General features: G+C 30.5%; 1 protein-coding gene across 1 annotated transcript; it reads right to left on the bottom strand.

Annotated features, from left to right (window-relative positions):
• Nucleotides 1-808: 808 nt before the first annotated feature.
• MS3_00001562 (uncharacterized protein) lies at nucleotides 809-17,128 on the bottom strand (the record flags this gene model as incomplete). Its single annotated transcript, XM_012942508.2, has 2 exons — nucleotides 809-1,979; nucleotides 16,842-17,128. 2 exons carry the CDS (start codon nucleotides 17,126-17,128, stop codon nucleotides 809-811), a joined length of 1,458 nt encoding a protein of 485 aa, XP_012797962.2.
• Nucleotides 17,129-21,692: the final 4,564 nt, after the last annotated feature.

The raw sequence follows: 21,692 nt of genomic DNA on the forward strand, positions 1-21,692 counted from the left end.
CTCAAGAACGGTAAATCGCATAATAATAGTCTATGAGTCAAAATGAAGCTGATGATAAGAGGAACATGAATATGCATAGTTTAGTTACTAAATAATTATACAATAAAAGTATATGTATCGTATTTATCCATAAATAGTTCTTAAGAGTTACCATTCATAATTGTCTTCGGGATATAACAACATTATTACGTGATCATTCAAAAATATGCTCTCAGTTATTCAGACAAAAATATTGTGAAATGAAGAAAATGGTTCTAGTTAGGGACAATCTATTTTGCTACTGTGCTCTGAAATTGCAACTTATGAATTTGATTACTAATGAATATGATGTGATATAAATCAATGAAGATGTGTAGAAGGAATGAAGTGTTCAGTGCCGGATCTTCACAGATTTTAGAAGGACAGTAACGTGATTGTAAAATTCGAATTACGAATTGTATGGTATTTTAAAAACACGTATCAGATTCTGTTTATCCCATAAAAGTAGGGTTATTTCTACATGTGATTAAGATCATTATACTTGCAATAAATGTTTTAGTGAAGATGCATGAGATAAGAAACAATGGAATCTTGATTAGGATGTTAAGTGGTTACTGTAGTCTATTAAAAGGTCAACATGTTTGGACAAATTTATTCTGACTCAACTTTTGCCTGACTCAAACAGGACAGCAAAAACAATCATTGTATTCAAACAACATTTATGAATAATTGAAATGACAGTAACAAACAAAATTATGCAGTATATATATCTAAGAAATTCCAAGTTGTTCAGTTAAACTGGAAAAAAGGTATATATATATATATATAGTTATTTCTGGAGATTAGGTGGTTCGCTAAGGTACTTTGTTTCTCTTAATAATCCTTGATTAGTTTCAGAAATTTTACAACATTTTTGACACAGACGACAATAAGTATACCTAAGTGTTTCTCGAAAATCTCTATTAAGAAATAAATAAAGAAAAAATGTTGATGCGAATGCAAATTGAGCTAAGTTAATTGTTATCATTCTATATAAATGATAAGTTACACATGTTTGTATTTGATCAATAGAGCATACACCAAGTGTAGTGAATACTCGAACATAAGCTAATGCTTGGGGTACTTGACCAATTAAAAATAATAAAATCACAGCTATTAACAATATAGTTAATTTTGTTTGGGCATTTTGCCTTCGTTGTTTAGAACGATCTTTCAATGTTGGTCTTTTGATTTTAATACTACTATTATTATTATCGTTACTATTATTATTATTATTATTATTATTATCGTGAGTACTCTTTCTGGAAGTCAACTCAACTTCATTTTTGTTATTCATTTTTTCTGGAATAGCAAGTTCATTTCCTTCAATTGACTGTAAATTAGATTCATTAATTAATTTTTGTTCACCGAAATAATTTATAGCATCTGTACAACTATCTTGTGATGCATCATCGACTTGAATTTGTTGTTTATGTGTTTTTGATTTGCTAAACATATTTCTAGATAATTTATTTTCTTTACTATTAGTATTATTCTTCATTTTATTATTGGTAAATCGACGATTATGATGTGATACAAGTATAAATAATAAACAATTTGAAACACATAAGAAACATAATGGAATAATTTGAACAAATACAATACGTAACCAAGAATAAAATGCATAATATGTTGAACGTGAAAAACTAGTTAAATCACTATGTAATTGTAATACACCATCAACATATTTTAATGATACTCGTTGAATTGCAAAATATGGTATATTAAAAATAAATGCTATTATACATATCGAAGCAATTAATTGACGTGTACTTTTACGTGTAAAATATCGTTTTGATAAAGACCAATGTTTCATACTGACATAACGTTCAATAGCAAGTGCTACAGTTAACCATGCACTGATATTTTCTGTCATATTTGATACAGGTGTTTCAACATATATACTGTACATATAAATATAGATAGCTGCATCCGTTGCATGATGATTCAAATGTGGAAGGCTAAAATGAAACAAAGTACAAAAAAATGTGATATACTCTTTTCAAATTCATAGTTATTCTTTTAAAAGAAAAGAAAATATGAAATGGGTTGTTCATAAAGGAAGATGCCCTTTATTGATACGTTTTGCTGAGAAAATTACTGCTTGCGATATTCTGATGATTCAATTCTGCGATTTCAATAGATAATTTCTCTTAATTAATAAATAGTCATAAAGACATTTATTTAAACTTCAACCAAAGATGTAAAATTTAAAAAAATATTTAAATGTGAGAATTCCAGAAGTTTTTGTTTATAACTTCAGTGACACTGCTCAATATATTCTTCAGGGTTTCACAAAGTTTAGGTGTTATGTGGAAGTTATCACACGTGCTTTGGATAAGTGTTTGGAATCAAAGTGATGATAATAATTAGAAGTAGAGTTTATGAATAAATGTAGTTAAGATCATCTTGGATTGCTTGAAGTCAGACATTAACACCGTTGGATGCCTTCTCAGTGGTTTAGAGGTTAAGCGTTCGCGAGAGACCGATAAGTCCTTGATTCGAATGCTTCGGGGCGGAGTCATAGATGCGCACTGCTGAGGAGTCGCATATTAGGACGAAACGGCTGTCTTCTGCTTCCAGGTTTTCCATGATGATCTAGCTTCAATCGACTCATGAATTGAACTATTAATTAAGAACAATTTATATTTCTGTGTTATAGAATAAAAATAAAATGTATGTGCTATAGTTACTATTAATCAAAATTAAGATAAAAGACGTTATTGGTTGTGTAATCTTTCAATTAGATCATATTTATATGTGAACATCAATACAATCATGCAAGAGATAAAATACTAAAAATTGCGAAAAGAAGGGGGTTGCAAAACACAAATAGAGATTATTTGATAAATAGTCAGTGACTATGGCAGAGAGAGGCTAATAACACTTTCCTTCCCTCTACAAAATTAATAAAATTAGTATTTTCTGTCTTTTGATTATTGTGAATGCATTACTTATATTCCCTTCATGTCCACTACTCAAAAGTAGCTTGACAACTATAATCGTAAAGACTTTACTCTCCTTCCAGATATAGGATCCTAGAAACAAGTTCATATAACTTAGTAGAAATCCTTCCTCTATACTTGCCACGTCGGAAGGGTAATGATCTACCTTTGTATGATGTAATAAACATTTTGTGTTATCTAGTGAAACCAGTTGAGTAGCAACGATGCTTCATTTCAGTACTGTCTTCATTCTTGATATGGAGAGCCAATCAGAAATGGCCTAATGCGAAGGTCAGTCGATGGCAATCAGAAGTTACCTCAATAACAAATGCATTTTATTGGCCAGGAAATTGTTCAATTTCCTAAGAATAAAGCGGTATATATGAATGAACATTTGTGGATTTTCTTCGGTAGTCCAATGCACTTTCTCCTTCAAATAATCAGTTGGATGGTTATTGCGTACCACACCGTGTATCACTAACAGATTTCGAAAATCGTCCGTCACAACAATTCTATCAAATTCATCTGAAATCTTAACTTTCTTGAACGAGAGACAGACAAGCTGAGGTTTTTTCAAACATTTATCTGTTTATCATTGCTAGTGTATTCTTTTGCATATTTCACAATAAATTCTTTCAAAATTCATTATTAAATAAAATACGTAAGAAAACGTAGGGTACTCTGGATCAAATATACCATTATTATTTACACATGATCTGGAGTAAAATAAACAGAAGTTTCAGTGAGATACATGTTACCCAATGGTATAAGTAAAGTAGTATTACTAGAAATGATTACAAAGGAAGTAATAATCATCAGGCATCTTAAATGGGAACCATTATATATCAACCTTTTTTTTCTATATTTCTTTATCATATATGGGAACAGTAATTATTAGTTAATTTTTTATTCTACTTAATCATATGTTTCATTTAAGGCAAAAATTAAGTCTATCATGGATTAACTTGTATGAAAAGTTTATTCAGTGTTATCTATTTCTATATGTGGGGTAATTTCTTACAGAAATGGTAAATAAACAAACAATTTCAATTTTCCACAAAAAAATTTTTAAAAAAAAACAGAACTAGTTTCTAATGTTATAAAACTATGGAAACTATTTTTTTTTTAATTTTATTATTTACAGTTCAATAACACTGACCTCATTTACACACCATCTTTGTATTTCCTAAGTATTATTTTATATAAACTAAATATTCTATTTTTCTTTAATAAATGTATTTTATTGTCCAATAATGAATCATGAAATAGATTGATCTTATATTAGAATAATAAATTTAGTTCTATTTAAATGATCGACATAATATAATGTGATCTGATTCATAATCTATTCTCTTTTTATGAACATAAAGTAGGTTCCATTCAAATGATAAATAAAACAAAAAAAAAGAGGGATTAACATAATCTCTTTGATGAGTTTATTGGTCATGATGAAGTATGAAAAAAAATATATCAAAAAAAAGAAAGAAAAATGGAAGTAGTTCACATTATCTATGATCTGATATACATAAGATTAAATAAGACAATTTTTATTTATAATACTTAAGTGTATGTACTTCATTAATTTAGTGAAAGACAAATGTTCAATTGATCAAGCCTATTTTCTTAAACAAGAGTCTCATTTCATCGATTGCGTTTGAAATTTTAATCATCTTTAAAAAAGAATAAATAAATTTCGTTGAATTCATTTACTTAATTATTTTCTTCAAATAACATTATAGAATAAATTCACTTGGAGTTCTTTTACTTGTATCTACCTTTTGTTATTTAGGACTGCAAATGATCAGTCTCTTATTGAAATATGTGCAAAGATGGATAGTGACTAATAGTGAAATCCAGGACTCGCGTTTCGTCATATTTGGGACTCGTCAGCTGGATGTACCTGCATCTCAACGTTGATGTTCAAACCGAGACTCGAACCCAGTACCGTTCGTTTTGAACGCTATTGCGTTATCCATTTAGCTACTGAGTCCTGATAGTCACTTGCTTGTGCAATGAGTGAGGTTTTAAATTCACCTGATTTTGCTTACTTGTATCTTCTCATTGATATTTATAGCTCGCCAATAAAAAGTGTTATTAGATTTTATGTATTACTTGATCAATGTGTTTTATTTAATCACATAAATATTTGTATAAGGCGGCACCAAATACGTATGCACTATCCTTCGTCATTCACTTTGTATGAGGGCTAGAATACCGCCCAGGTATACAAACCACTACTTATTTCTTAATCAAACGATAGGTCTTAATATAACTCATATAAGGAACTCATGATAATAATGTATCATAATAGTTTTATATAACTCTGATGAAGATGGTTTTTCCCCATACGCCACTGTTGTAAAACGCTTGGAACTTAAATAAAATCTGAAGATATTTGATTTAACTAATGAAACACTTAACTAAGGTATTGGAAATTTATAGAAAAATAAACAATTGTCATCGTTGATTTTTCCCATAAAGAAATAACGCAATGATATGTAATGTTATCATTTTTGAAAGAACAATTTATATGAATATGGAGCTTATTGAAGTATGTTTTACTCGAACTTAATATTCATCATACATAAAAGACATTCAATAGTGAACAAAAATTGTTTGATGATTGAGGAATTAGGAATTACAAAAATTATAAAATCTGTAATATAAATAGAATAAGAATAAAATTTTAATTAATATCAGAATGGGTTTTTTGTGGAGATTTTAGTAAATTCAGTAGTTGAGATCATGAGTCATTTGAAGCTAGACCACCATAGAAAACCTGGAAGCACTGAACGGTAGTTTCATCCCATTGTGAATTACTTGAAGTTAGACATTAACACCTTTGGATGCCGACTCAGTGGTCTAGTGGTGAAGCAAAATCGCACGAGATTGACGTCACGGGTTCGAATCCTGCTAGGCGGGGTCGTGGATGCGCCCTGCTGAAGAGTCTCACAATAAGACGAAACGGCCATCCAGTGCTTCCAGGTTTTCCATGGCGATCTAGCTTCGATTGATTCATGATCTGAACTACTAAAATTTAAATTGTTATTGAATAATAAGCACCAAAGTGAAAGTCTATCTTCGATGATAGAAAACTATCAAAATAAATGTGAATGCATGATTAGAAATAATTAATAACAAAAAAGATATAAGTAGCTATTTATTCATTATGCACAAGAATTCTATATATTCTAATTAAATGATAGTTGGTGGATATCAATATAGGTTGTTCTAAATATAGAATATTAAATTACAGAAACCATTTCAAGGGATATGTGATACTGGCAGCACATTATTTTAGATAGAATAGTTATATTTTGACTTATTGAAAAGATCTGATCACCAGTCTTTATAAATCATGGACATTTAGAAGAATTGATATTGGTTAATGCGGCAAAATAGCGGCAACATATGTGTTACGCCTGTTACCTCTCAAGGAGGAGTATCGGCCTCCCATCAGCACTCGCCATCCAACCCTGTCCTGGACGACCCTTTCCAGTTTTTCCAGTTGTTATTCTTCCTTTTCATGTCTGCATCCAATTCCCAAGGCAGTGTGTTCTTCGGCCTTCCTCTTTTCTGTTTTCCGTTCAGGATTCGTAGTTGGCGCTTGACTCATGATGTGGTTTGATGATTCCCTTAATGCATGTCCATCCACTTCCAACGTCTTTTCCTAATTTCTTCTTCAGCTAGAAGCTGGTTTGTCCTTTCCCATCTGTATCTCTCCTAGAGTTACTGTCTGTACCAAGCCTGGGTTAAGAAGTAGGGTTAGGTATGGGGTCGGCAACCCCGTCCGGTAGAAAAAGTCTTGCTAAAAAAACACCAACCAGATTAAACAAATTAAAAACGGCAACATATATAAAACATTTTATAAATATTTAAATTGAACAAATTTATTTACAAATGAAATACCTTATTATTCTTATTCTGATTCATAGTGTATAAACGTTCATGTGTGAAAGTGTAATATAGTAGGTTAAAATCATTTAAGTATACTACTTAATGGGTGAAATATTCTGTTCTACTATTCATCAGTTGGATTTTAGTTCGCATTATTAAACCTTGATATTCTATCACTTTCTTCCTTAATTTATAACGTTTAGAAATAAATCATTATTATAATCATTACCAAGGTTTGATTTGATAATTTCGAATAAATTGAGCATTAGGATAATTGTTATAAATAATAATAATAATCATATATTTGTGATATCCCAATGAATAGAAAAATTAAATTTTCTAAGTTTCGTGACTCAATGTAAGCCACTCCTTTAGAGAATAAATAAGCAAATTCATTGGGATATTGCAAATATATTATAATCATTTATGTAATGTATGTAATGTAGTAGTTTTGATTTTATTATTAAATATAAATATAGAAAAAATTTTTTGAATCGATGACAATCCTTATAGAATAAACAAAATTATAGATGAAATTCATCTATGAATCTGATTTGTATCACTCAGGAAATCAATCATTTGAATATGTGCTCTATTATTTAATTGATGAGCATATAATATTATATATTGAGTATATTTATACACATACTACTCATTTATATTAGAGAATTTTAGTGACATTTTAATTAACGATTTTCAATCAATTTATGATATAAATGAAAGATTTTTATAGGTTGGTTTCCTGTTTTTAATATTATAAAATGGTGAGTTTTCCAGAGATTGTTCTAAGCCAATCATATGATTTACTCTTCTAATAATTATAATATATGCCATTATATATATGCGAGATAAATTTACTTAATTTTCATTGAATTACACTATCCTCACTCATTTATGTAATTAACTTGTGAGAAGTAGAAAAATAAAGATAATATCTAATGCACAATTGTATGGATGAAGAATATTCTTTTCCAATAATTTCTCATCAGGTTCTACAATTATAAATCCAAATTAGTAATTCATAAAGTTGGCCAGATGTAAGGCAGGGTACATCATTTGGAAATTGTAATATATGAATTGAGAAATGTTCTTTGTTATATAAAATTAATGGTCTGAACTGATTATATTTAACAAACAACAATCCTTAATTCACATATATTACGATTTCCAAATGATGTACTCTGCTTTAAATCTGGCCAATCTTATGGATTATTAATTTGGATTTACAATTGTAGAACCTGATGAGAAATTATTGAAAAAGAATACTCTTCGTTTATACAAATGTGTTTTAATATAATGGGAATTTTTCAGCGATTAAACTATCTAGTGGTCAAATAAACGAAATTTTAAACTATAAATATTTGCATAAATTTACATGAGTTAACATGAAACTAATGAAGAAAAACTACAGTTTGAATGATTTCATTAAAACGAATGACTATAAAAACGACTAGTAAAGTAATTAACTAATGTTCTTAAAGATTCATAGGTCCTGTTGTTTATCAAAAATCTCTGAGCTTGGTATCTATATGAAACTCTTGATAGACTTCATATGTGTCACAACAATTATATCAACTGAATTACGTAATAGTATATTGAAGCTAACTCAATTTTAAATTAAAACCATTAAAATTATCGTTTAGGAAAAAAATGTAACAATGATAAGCTATGATGTATCATTATGAATTAGTCTTCCGATTGACAGATGCCTAGATGCTATTATATTTTTTTTTGTAAGAAAGTAACTATGCTCTATCAGCTAGATGAACACTTAATATAATCTTCAGAACACAACTTGGACTCAATTTTTTCAAATTCATGTTGGTGGTATAGAAACCAAAAGAAGTTTTCAACATCAAACTAACCTAAACTATCTTTTCGAATAGTCACATCAACTTGTTCATCTCTCATTCTGCTAACACACATTTACTAAATCACTTGTTTACTGTATAAATATCGCATTTTTTTACATCGTACATTTTCACCAATATACAAGAACATGTCCCGTATACAATAACCTATGACTTGAATAACATAACATTAACGTGATCAGACTAGTTGGTATGTATTGATTAATTAATTTGTCTCAAGTACTGATTAAGCTTGTCTTAGTTCTAAAAAAGTCATTTGTTATCTGAAAAGATAACTTATACTAAGTTGAGAAACCCCAAACTTTCAATTTTTGTCCAGGTGTTATAAATGTATTTCTTATTTATTAAATCACTGCCATATGTTCTGAAATCACCTAAAATTATATGGGACTTCTAATTGTCATATACTACATGCGGTCTGGTAAGCTATATTAGACTTAATCTGCTTCAGATTGCGGTGGTATTTGGTTTGAAACAGATGTTAATTCAAACATATCGTTATAACGTATGTTGTGTCCAAACCGGTAGTCTCAAGCTAGATTCAAAATAATTCCATTCTGCATTGTGTCATTGAAGAGGAATTAAAGACGATTCATATTTCTGATGCGTGAATTATTTTCGTCTGAAAAGTTTCTTTAACCTCAAGATCATTACACAACCTTCTCAAGATAGCTGAACTATCCGAAAACTTCAAGTTGTAATCTCTCTCCTTTTTTAGGTAGATCATCACAATTGTTGAATCACTAGAAATGCAATCAATTAACCTCCATGTATGATATTTTTGGAAAACGTCCCTGAACTATCTTTCGTTTTGGTAGACAATAAACTATATGGGTTTGACCCAGTGAAGATTTTGTTTGATTAGCAGTCAGAAAAAAAGCACATTCACTTCGGTAAATGCATATTTGATGTGTACTTCATCAAGTAAATAACTTCATTATATGGCATTATCATTGAAATCAATGAAACCCATTTTATCCTAATTAGAATTCATCAGTTTGAAATATTTACACCTAGTGTAGATAATCACAGTGATAGTTCAACACTGTTTTAAATAGAACTAAACATGAACTCTAAATTCCATTCCAATTTTAATTCAAGAATATACTAAAATTCTATATCTGTATGTACTACCATAGAGTTCAGTCAGTGCTCACAAGTTCTTATAGAGAATGAGCTATTGTCTTCCTGAATACGAAAAGGAGGATGATACAGAGTCCTAGATATATTAAGTAAGTTGTTTTCATCAAGCTAGGTCTTATGATACTGGAATGATTAACATTATGTAATCTGTACACATTCGTTTTGTTTCCCATCCCACTTGGATTTATTATGTGTCTCGTTCGAAAAGGTCGACATTACATTACTTTCAAATGATTATCTGAATCCAAAAATTGTCAGGTTTAGTCAGAACAAAAATCTCATTAATACTACTCTTCAATTGTTAAACGGTTCAATCGACAGAAATTCACTTTATTTCTAGTACATGAACACTGAACATTTAACTACCCTTAACCTACCCTTAAATGGGTGAGTTATTTATCAATAAAATTTCCTGCTGCACAAAATACAAAATGAATTCGAGTTATTTTCAGCATACCAATACTCACGTTAAAAAGACAATGAATTACATTTCATGAAAAAATGTTTTATTTTAAAGCGCCAGTGAATAATGACAATTCTAGATTTTGAGCGGTTTGCAGTGGATAGTGTTTCTAAAAATCTAAACCTTGATCATATTGATTGTACAACTACATATAATGAATAGAAAGTACAATTTGATAGTAAGAACACAAGTGTGATAGTTGCACTGATAAGATTAATAAATAATAAAAGTTCTAGTCAATAGTTCAATATAGGAAGTAGGCTAAACTTGGATAAATAGACATTAAAATAATGATAAAAAAACATTATAGAAATTACGTGATACGAAGTGTATAAACAAATAGACTGGGAAAAATCAAAATAGAAGGAGGAAAAGAAAGACAAACAATTACAGAATTTGAAATGTCAGTAAAATTGTTGATGAAGCCATATACCGCTGATGAAGGGACGGGGATGTCAAGAGTTTCTTCTGAACACGTGCTACTAATATAAGACCGGATTCCTATAACTTTTGCCATGCGTAGGAGATGGGGTTGAACGTTATTGTGACAGGACAAAGATATACAATCATTTGAAAGGAATTGATTATATGGAGCCGTGTATTGTCTAGTCATTTCCAAACCAAGATGTTAGACTTCCGCTTATTCATTGGATTACTTGCATGGTAGTACACCTAATATAATTATCGCTACAGCATCAGCTAAATTTATAGATGAATATCGAAGAGGTGAACCTGTATAACCTAACTTTCATTTGAGTAGGCATCATTGGTCGACTGGGAAATGCAAATGTAAGACCAGTTGCATAAAACGTCCTTTTAACTGCCTTCCGTAATCTATCATATGGAACGTTATTAGCTAGAGTAAAACCTGATGACGGTTTCAAATATTATTGTCCGCTTATATATGTTGTCCTCATTTTTACAATAAATTTCTTTTATACTCTGTAAATCTTTGTTAGCTATTATCTACTCCACTGACAGTGGGTATTGTTGTTGACAAATGCATGGAAAAGCTCAAACGATAACGAAGATACAAGAGGATATGAGGGATTTTCATTCAAGAGTAAGGACGTGATGACCGGAAACTTCAGAACAATATTTCTTCACGTTTACTTAGTAGCCGTGTTTATATTTCAGTAATCAACTGGACTGCCATTGTCAATGCGATCCCACCTTTTTAACATTTACGGTATTCCGAAATAGTGGTGCCTAATAGGATAAAAACGAAGCTTACTGAGGCTAGTTTTTCTTCTGGTTAGAGTTTTTGTGGCTAGTTTGTCTTCTACAACATGGAGTTGCTGACTCCATGCTCAACTCTCCTCCTTTAAGCAGGCTTGGGGCTGGCAGTAATCCTAGAAATGGTACAGGTGGAGTTTGGTGCATCCGCTGAGCGTCAAAACAGTTCTACTGTATGGAGCTGAAACTTGGAAAACAATTACAACCATCATTCAAAATGTACATGTATCTATAGCCAATTGCCTACGCAAGATACTCAATGTTTGCTGCCCGCATACCATCAGCAACAACCTATTGTCGGAGACAACAAACCAACTCCCAGCTGAAAAGGTAATTAGTAAAAGACGTTGGAGGTGGATAAGATATACATTGAAGAAATCATCAAACTACATCACGAGGCATGTACTAACTTGAAACTCTGAAGGAAAATGTATAAAAGGCATAACAAGGAACACAGTGAGTCGCGTATCGGTAACTGACATCAAAGGAATGGAAGACAACTTGAAACAACTGGAAAGTATCGCCTAGAACACAGTCTTACGAAGAATGTTGGTGGATGGCCCATGCTTTTCCATGAGGGGTAACAGGCGTAAGTAAATAAATAAATAAATAAATAAAAAGCCAGTTCTTTAATCTTCACCATCAAGATCTAGATAGTAATAAGAAATAATATTAACATTCGGAAACATAACACTAAAAATTTGATTAAACTTCTAACTAAAATTTCTATTCATTTCGGTCAGTTATCAGAAAAGTGTTTTAACACTACTTATTTTTTCCGATAGATTAGCATTGTCCTTTGATATATTCCTATAAATATTTCAATTTGAAATTAAAGCTGATTTTTTTTATTTAGCAATTCAATCAAGAAAAAGAAAATTTAGTATATTAAATACATTTTGCTACTCCGATGATCTGTAAACGAATGTTTTATAGAATGTTTAATTGTTTAGAATGTTTATCACTACCTTTTTTTATTTCAAAACGTTAAGAATCGTTTTTCTTTTATTTTGTTTAAACTCAACTTAACTTACCATGAATTTTAAAACAGTGCTAAGAAATAACGATAATTTCTAACTAATCCCTTACATATTATCCTACAACACTATAAAATGAAGAGTGTTTAGTTTGAAGTATCTTTATCATTAAAAAGCAACTCTTTTATTTATACGAATCATTTAAACAAAACGTTTCGTTATTTCTTCTGTAAAGTAATTTCTAAAAGTATTGGACGGCCGTTACGTCCTATTATGGGACTCCTCAGCAGTGCACATCCACGACCCCGCCTCGCGTGATTCGAACACAGGACATCAGCCTCGCGTGTGAGTGCTTAACCACTAGACCACTGAGCCGGCATTCAGCGGTGCTAATGTCCAACTTCAGCTTACCCACGAAATTGAATGACACATCCACCATGGTCATCGGTGAGTTACGATCTTACAACAAACACTGGTCACTGCTTCTCACTCGAACTACAGGATATACCACTTGAAACTGATAGGTCCTAGGTTCAAATCACGCGATCACAGGGTCGTGAATGCGCACTGTTGAGAAGTTTCACACTAGAACGAAACGGCCCTTTAGCGCTTCCAGGTTTCCCATGGCGGTCTAGCTTCAATTGACTCATGATCTCGACTATTCAAATTACTGCATTCTTCACAAAACCCGTTCTGATATTAATTTCTAAAGCAATCGTGATCACCTTACAACTACTAACCTAACCTAGATCAAACTAATAAGCTTAGAGTCTCGTGGCTATAAGAATGCTATGTTTCGAATCACTATACATCCGTTAATAATTGATTTACAATATAGCAATATTATTCTTCAACACTAAGCGATACGTATCTTACTTCTAACATGAAAGAATCAGTCCTTCATTGGTTCTAAGTTATATTTCTTGGATTCTTGCTGAACCTATTTATGTGCTAAATGACGATTATACTTTGCTCAATTTTAACTACGGTGCTTACTCAAGACACCATTTCTTTGCATAGCTAGGAGTAGAGAATGTTTCACAGCAGATATGAAAGTATTAATAACTCAAGAAAATTATTGACCCAATATAGTGTGTTATATAATTATGCAAGTAGCAATTATAAGCTAAAATTTCATTTACATTTGAAGTATACAGTTATGTTTTATTTGAGTAATTAACTGATAAGGAAAGAATATATAATTAGATCTATCACCGTATATGACTGAACAAAAATAACTATTATGTTGTACCAGGTCAAACTTATGTACCCAATTATCAAAGAAAAATAACAGAGAAAAAGATTATATATAGATATCTATGAGAACAAACAAAAGAATATTTTGATGTGAATTAGGACATGAAATATTTTGAAATAAACCCATATGTTCATAACCAGGACATTTATTTAATAGAGCTGTTAGGAGAGTATATTTAATTCATGTTTCTGAAATGTACAACAGTCCGGATAAGTACAAATATTTGTTTAAAGAAAAATATTTTTGATAAAAATAAAGGGAGAATTGTAGGTAAATGAGACAGGTCAAGGATGGAAATCAGATAAAAAATATAATTGAGGTAAGACAAATCGTATATCATATAAATAGAGAAATAGTGAGTATATTCGCAGGAAGCATTTCGAAAAAATAGATGCTAAACTTTACTATATTACTCTAAGGAACACAGATCTGACATTATGACATACTGAAGTTGAATTAACAGTAGTTAAAAAACTGTATCAAATTAACGATTTAATGATGAGTCGTGAAGAAGTGCGAACCTTCAGTGAAAAATCTCATAACAGTACTTAAGCTTTCCAAGCAACTGTCAAAGGTTAGGATTATAAATGATCAGTATCAGACTGTTCTAAGCAGCTTGAATAATTCACTGAAAACACTATACAGTTATATTCGTAATGCCACTGTTTTGTCAACTGTCCTACTGGTTACACATGAAACGGGAACCACTATAATTCCTATAAGGTTACTATGATCTAGTGATAATGAAAATCTATTGACTTCCGAAAACATGTACGTAACACAATAATATCACTAGTGGGGAAAAATACATAGAGTTACTAAAAAAGCACAGCGAATATAGTTCACCTGATTTGGTACAGAGGATATAAATATCACACTGAAGTTCATACATGTCATACTGAATGAATTCCTTACTGAAGTGATACAAAATATATTGGCCTGAAATATTATCTTTTTTTATCCCGTGACCTCATAGACACATTAATGGTTTTATGGAGCTTACTAGATTACTGTTTTTTTTCTACAGCATTTATTCTGTTTTATTCACTGATTGAAACTATTCCACAAAACTAGATTTTGATTGACTTGAGATTATTACAATATTATCTCAACTAAATCAAACCTTGTAAATTTCAGTATTTTTAAGGTTATTACTGGACATTAAGTTGAATAATATTCCTAAAGATTTTATTAGTGTTAGCCACTAGTTCCATCCTGTCTATCGTAATATTTTTTGCATAATTTACGAAAAACATCGTTAAGAAATCTACATATAATATAGTAACTAACCAGTATTTAATGAGAAATTGTAATGATTTGAATGTCTGTGTAAATTATGTTCCTTGATTTCCTGTTAGTTTCTTTTTGTAAATGTATTACTTCACTATTTTAATGGACAATAGAAAATTGGACATTTTGTATTGTTTATTTGAATTATCCCAATGATGTTTAGGACAGCAATTGATCAGTCTCTTATTGGCATGTGTACATTTTCTGTGAATTGCAGATTGTCTTAAGTCACAAACATTATAAGCAAAGATGGTCAGTGGCTAGCGTTGGAATCCAGGACTCGCGTTTCGTCATATTTGAGACTTGTCAGCTGGACGTACCTACACCTCAGAGTTGATGTTCACCCCGGGGATTCCAAACCAGTAACGTTCGCTCCAAACGCTATCGCGTTATAAACTTAGCTACTGAGTTCTTGTAGCCACCAGCTTGCGCAACGGAATGAAGTTTAAATTCATTCTGTACGGTTGGTTTCAATCCTCTCACTGATGTTTAGGATTGCAAGTACATCCAACTGACGAGTCGAAAGCGGTACGAAACGCACGTCCTGAATTCCACTACTAGCAATAATCCATCTTTGCTTACAATACATTTTTGGTTTTATCTTGCCGTGTCTATTTGGTTTATTCTGTGCACTTTTCAAAGTGTTCCAAACCAATAAATATCTTTTTCTTCTCTTGAGTGAAACACTCACCTAGTTTATAATATGCTCAGATTTTATAAGAAAATCTCATTCAAATAGGTCATAAGATAGATGTTTTATTTAATTTTCTCATTACTGAAAAACAGATTATTTATTACTGTATTTGTCTTATTTTCCTGTTGATGTACGTTCTCTCTCGATATAGTTGTATTGGCTGGGGATGACCGTTTAAAGGAGTCAATTTTAGTCAGTGAGTGGAAACCTATTCTCCGATTCAGAGAGAGCAAAACTAAGAGTGTCCATTGAACCGACAGAAAGCGCTGTTCAAATGTCAGCAAACACGGTCACTAGTCATAATCAAGAACTTCAAAATGCCGAATACACACAGAATTAGATTGCTGAATATAATAAAATCTAAGCAAGCAAATAAATTCACATAATAAACGAAAAGAACTTTAAAATCTACAATATCATAATTTTTACAGTTCTTAAATGCAGAAACTCATTAAACTGTAGGTTCACAAAGATAAATGAAGAATTGTTTAGGGATGCCAAAATGTCTCAAATAATACTACAAAAACGTTTTCTCAGAATTTCGTGGATAAGGGGCGATACAACAGGCGAAAAGTAAACCTGATAGACTCAAACTTCATTGGTTTTTGAATGACTCACATAAGCAATGTAAATCAGTCATCGTCATTTCTTATGAATTCTGATCTTGTTTTCTTTTTTTTATTAAGAATTCGTTACAAGCTTATCATTTTTTTGTTATTTAAAATGACTCATATTGCACTGACCAGCGATTCGGTGTTCAAATACCCGTTCGTTGTGAGCTTTGGTTATTTATTTAAAATCCTAGCAACCATTATCCGGTCATTATTTAGCTAAGGGATGGATAACACTAATCCGACAACCGATAAAATTCATACAAATCTTTCGATAACACTCATTTTCGTAATTATAAAGCAGTTATAAATACGTAATTGATCTCCACTTTTGAAGACTAAGTTAATTAAACTATAACAAACAAAAGAAGGTTTTATAATTTCGTTTAAAAATATCATACATAATAAGAACAAAATGAATAGTTTTAATCAACTTACAAAATACAACCTTGAGGTATCCTAACTCCTAATGTAATAGCATCAGCAAGTGATAAAACTGTCATTAATATATAAGCAGACGCTGAAAATTTTCTGCATATGAATATACTGAAATTAATAATATTCAATATGAAACCAATTGAACAAATTGTTGTTTGAATAAATACATAAGCAATAGCTACTATATATTGATAATCAATTGATGTTTTATATAATAATTTATTTGTTTGATATGAATTATTATTATTATTGTGAGAGGTAATTAAGATGGTCTCACTTGTATTCATACTTCGTAGATATGAAATTTGTTTTATTTTTTAGAATTGGCTTTTCGTAAACAATTTAATGTAAAACATTACATTGATTCTATTGTTCTTCCTGAAATTTAAATGTACAAAGAGAATAATAAGCAAAGAATAGGGAAACAATCATTTTTCATACTGAAGAGAAAAGAATATACTTCCTATTGCAAGAATCATTTATACAAAAAAATGTTTAAATAGATTTAGCATAGAAATCTATTTCTGAAGTAAAACTTAAATGAGATCATTTCAACGAATGTATGATCAAAAATAGAAGTTCGTAATAAGTTAAAGAATCTTTTTCAGTCATCTATCCATATTAACTTGATGGTCTGAATAAGGTATTTTTTTAAGTTACTTTCATACTACTACATTTCAATCAATTTTGAAATCCATAAAATGAAACGAGACTTCGGAAATTGATACCGTGAAGTGTTATTGCGGTTTGCGTTGGTTAGGTTAGTAAATTTCATATTTATTTTACATATTTTTAAATGGTCATTAATTCATATGTCATTTATTTCCACTTGTACAAATATCTACTTTAAATATTGTTAACGGTGATTGGATGACCTATTCAGTATACAGTGAACTGGAGAACGGTGTATCTATTTCTATTTGATAATTTTGATGTTTGATTATATTTCTTTGAAAAACTTGAAACAGATTGACTGGCGAAACGTTGAATTTACTTCAAATTCATTCGCTGAGATTTTACAAATACATTCTTCCTGTTTAATGTCTCATATCAACTCGGCGCCCAAATACTGTGAAGCTATTCAATCAAATTCAGACAAAAGTTCTTATATATAATATATGACTGATTGTATATTAAACATCGACCTGTTGTTAAAGCTTCTTATAGGGTAAGACTGAGTGAACTTAGTGCAATAACATATGATGGATATATGATTTTTCGTTGCTATTGTAAATGTTCTGCATAAAAGTTACTTCAAATTGTATGATAAAATAATACAAAGAAAATTAAATATTTTCTTCAAATAGAAATATTATGGCAGCAGAAAAAATACTCGGTAATGAACATACAAGATTATTCTAAAAACAACAAGCAAGCATAAGTCAGTACGCAGAGAGATAAATAACACACAAGTAAGATTGAATAGAAGAAAGCACAAAGCTATAAGTAAACCGAATGCCTCACGTTTGAGAAACTGTTATTCTGAGTACATCATTTCTTAGTTTACAATAATTAGAACGGACATTACTGAACTTCTATTTAAAGGATTATAAAGCTTGTACTAAATTAGATTAAAATTATTACGTGTTGTTCTTTAGTCATATATATATTCATCAAACATTCGTTATTCACTACTATTGAATGGTGTTTAAAAATCGGAACACTATGTAAACTATTTTTCCGTGTTCAGACCAATGAAAATCAATAAGTGGAAGCAACACTACTTGAATGTTGGGCAGGACATCACCCTGAGCTATGGTTGCACCACCGAGGAGTTTGTTCAACTCTTGGAAGATGATGGCGCAATATGTTGGATTGAATGAGTTTAGACGTTAACACCGTCGGAAGATAACCTAATGATCTAAAGTTTCAGTGTCCAATTCCAAGTGTCAGAAGCTGGTAAGTTCCACACTAGGACAAGACGACCGTCCAGTTCTTCCAGATTTTCGGCGGGGGTTTAACTTAGATCTATTAGTGATTTCAGTGAAACTCGATAATCTTGGGAATCCCATACTGACAGCCATGTTATTCAACTGCATTAGTATTGTTTAACGTAATGTATTAAGTTGACAAAAAAATTATAAGGAGATGCTTTTTATGCATAGATTTCCTGCAAAATACAACAGCATATTAATGAAATTTACTATCTTTTTGAGTATTTCTAGGTAATTGCCAGAAAATCTTTTGCCTACATTCCGTTCAAATTGATGCTAATCAGGAGGAAACGTCCGAAGACTTGATGCAAATGCTGCTCCCTTTTTGATTCGAACCATCATCATACATCTGTATGAGATTCTTCAAAGCGTAATAAAGTTATTCTTACCTATTCGAAAGAGGTGATACAAGTATCGATTTGTAAAATGTAACGAGTGATTTCAGATATTTGCTTTATATTAAGACATCATTATCCACATACATTCTTTACTTCAAAGTTATTCTATTTCAGTATTCCTACTTCGTTTCAAAAATTCCTTTCATTTATGTCATAGGAAAATTAAACTGGTAAAATTACAAGGACTTAAATTCAATTACTTTTTTTACATAGTAAATGGTTTATAGAACTGGATTTACAGTGAATGCAAATGTAAACAATAATTTTAAATCTTTCTGTTAAACATTTCGTCAACCTATTGTTTTTTGTTTGTTTATTATTTTCTCATTAATGTATCATATTTCATTCCAAACGGGAAAAAATGTAATAAGGAAGTTAAATTAGTCTTTCGAAAAGCGAAATATCAACAATACGTTTGTTATATTTTATTTGTTCAAATCTGTTGTTGTTTGTTATATCCCGATAAGAATAATGAATGGCAACCTTTGGGATCCATTTATGAACCAATGCTATGAGTATATTTTTATCGTATAATTGTTATGTAACTAAACTGTTCATATTCATGTTCCTCTTATTATGAGTTTTATTTTAACCTATGAACTATTATTATAAGATTTACCATTCTTGAGTTTATGGCCTGTCTATTAATTACTATCTCGATCATTCACAGCTACTTTTGGCTAAATATTGTACAAATGTTGTTTCATATTTTATGGTACTTTGTGGTCTGTCTGGTTGATATATAAACCGAGTATATTTGAAATAAATGATTCATATTGCAGAGGCTGGAATTAACTGGCTGGGCTAGACAGGAAGCGAGACCAATCAGGACTCTAAGCTGCTCGCACGAGTTTACGCGTCACTGACCCGATCGATAAGTCGCTGCTCTCTGATTGGAGGTATCGTTGCGTTATACAATAACAAAGCACACAGATTCACAAGTTATAACATTGTCATGGAACATTAAGAAGGTAAATTATGATATGAATTGGGAAGTTAAGATATTTTAGAATATTTAAAACTATGATGATAATATAACCTTGTTTTTTTTAGAAATTTTAATGTTTCGTAACAGTTCACTCTTTATAGATACGTATTACAGATTTAAATGTTTTACGTGGGAAATTATTATAGAGACCTTAATGGTTATTATTTTTGCCAATATTAGATAAACTGTCAATTTAAATTACTTATGAAATAAATGACATTATGAAAAAATCATGGAAAGAACTTTTTTGACATAACCTAACAGTCTTATTTAATTGCCAATTATTAAGCTGAAGATTTTTAAGAATTGGATTATAGAGATAGATCCTAAAGACTAATAGTTTGTTTTCAAGTGATCAAATTATATGATTGTTTTGTATGAACGCATGGAAATCGCTTTTACACTATGTCTGTTAAGTAGTAAATGTGCTTTTCAATGATAAGTGAAATACAAGTTTCTAATAGAGACACACAAAGTGCTAGATAAGTGGGCACTTATGTTATATTCTACACAAATTTTAAGTTTATTTTGATAACATGAATTACATTTCAAGAAAATAACCTATTTTTAGCGTATGTAAACATAAGATTCTATCTGTTGGGTAACTTATCGCCTTCATAGAATGTATTAACTAGTACATTTAATACGATACGAACTTTGATCTAGTAAGGTATATTTTCTAATAAAAGGTTTATATTCGAAGTGAATCTAACCGGTTTGCTTATGTAACTACTGAGTTTCATTGGTAAGATTATTTAAGCTGTTTACACCAATTTTTTTTTATTCCAGTAAGTTTCTAAATAATGAGACAAGAATGTTTGAAGCAAGCGGATTTTTTTTAATAATAATGTATAAGTATCATAAAACAATCATCAATGATTTAAAGTTTGTTTATGAATACTTTAATTTCTAGTTTTAATGGTAATTCAAGAATTTTCTACACTAGAGTGATAGTAACATACTTTTATCATGATTATATTTCAAAATATATTTACTGTGTTAGCAACCTAAGTAAAAAAAACAGGTTCAAATGTATTGGTTAAAATTTCGTTTTTATTGACAGTTATCTCATTAGAATGAAGGTTAAATAAATAATATCGTTACAGATTGTTTTTTAAAAAAACTATCAACTAGAATAAAACCTAATTCAAAAATGTAGTGAGTTCCGATCCTCATCAAGATGACTAACGATTCAATAATCCGAATCATCTATTGAAACAGGTGATTATTAATATTGTATTGTATATGCACGTTTCTGACAAGATGTTTGCAAATCAAAATAGGGAAACTTAGCATTAATAAGTAATGTTCGATACACTACTGTAAAACCATGTTATACTTGTACAGGTTCTTTTAAATGATTGATAACAACTAACATGTTGATGTAGCATTCCAGAAAAATCTTTTTATGTTATTATTTTAAGTCATTGTGTGCACTATACACTTTATTGATAGCTTGCTTGCTGTTTGACATTAACTTCAATAAACAATAAATATTCCTTAATTTTGTGCAGTGAAATGAAGATATAAC

Source organism: Schistosoma haematobium, chromosome 1 (genome assembly GCF_000699445.3).
Source record: "Schistosoma haematobium chromosome 1, whole genome shotgun sequence".
Taxonomy (NCBI): Eukaryota; Metazoa; Platyhelminthes; class Trematoda; order Strigeidida; family Schistosomatidae; genus Schistosoma; species Schistosoma haematobium.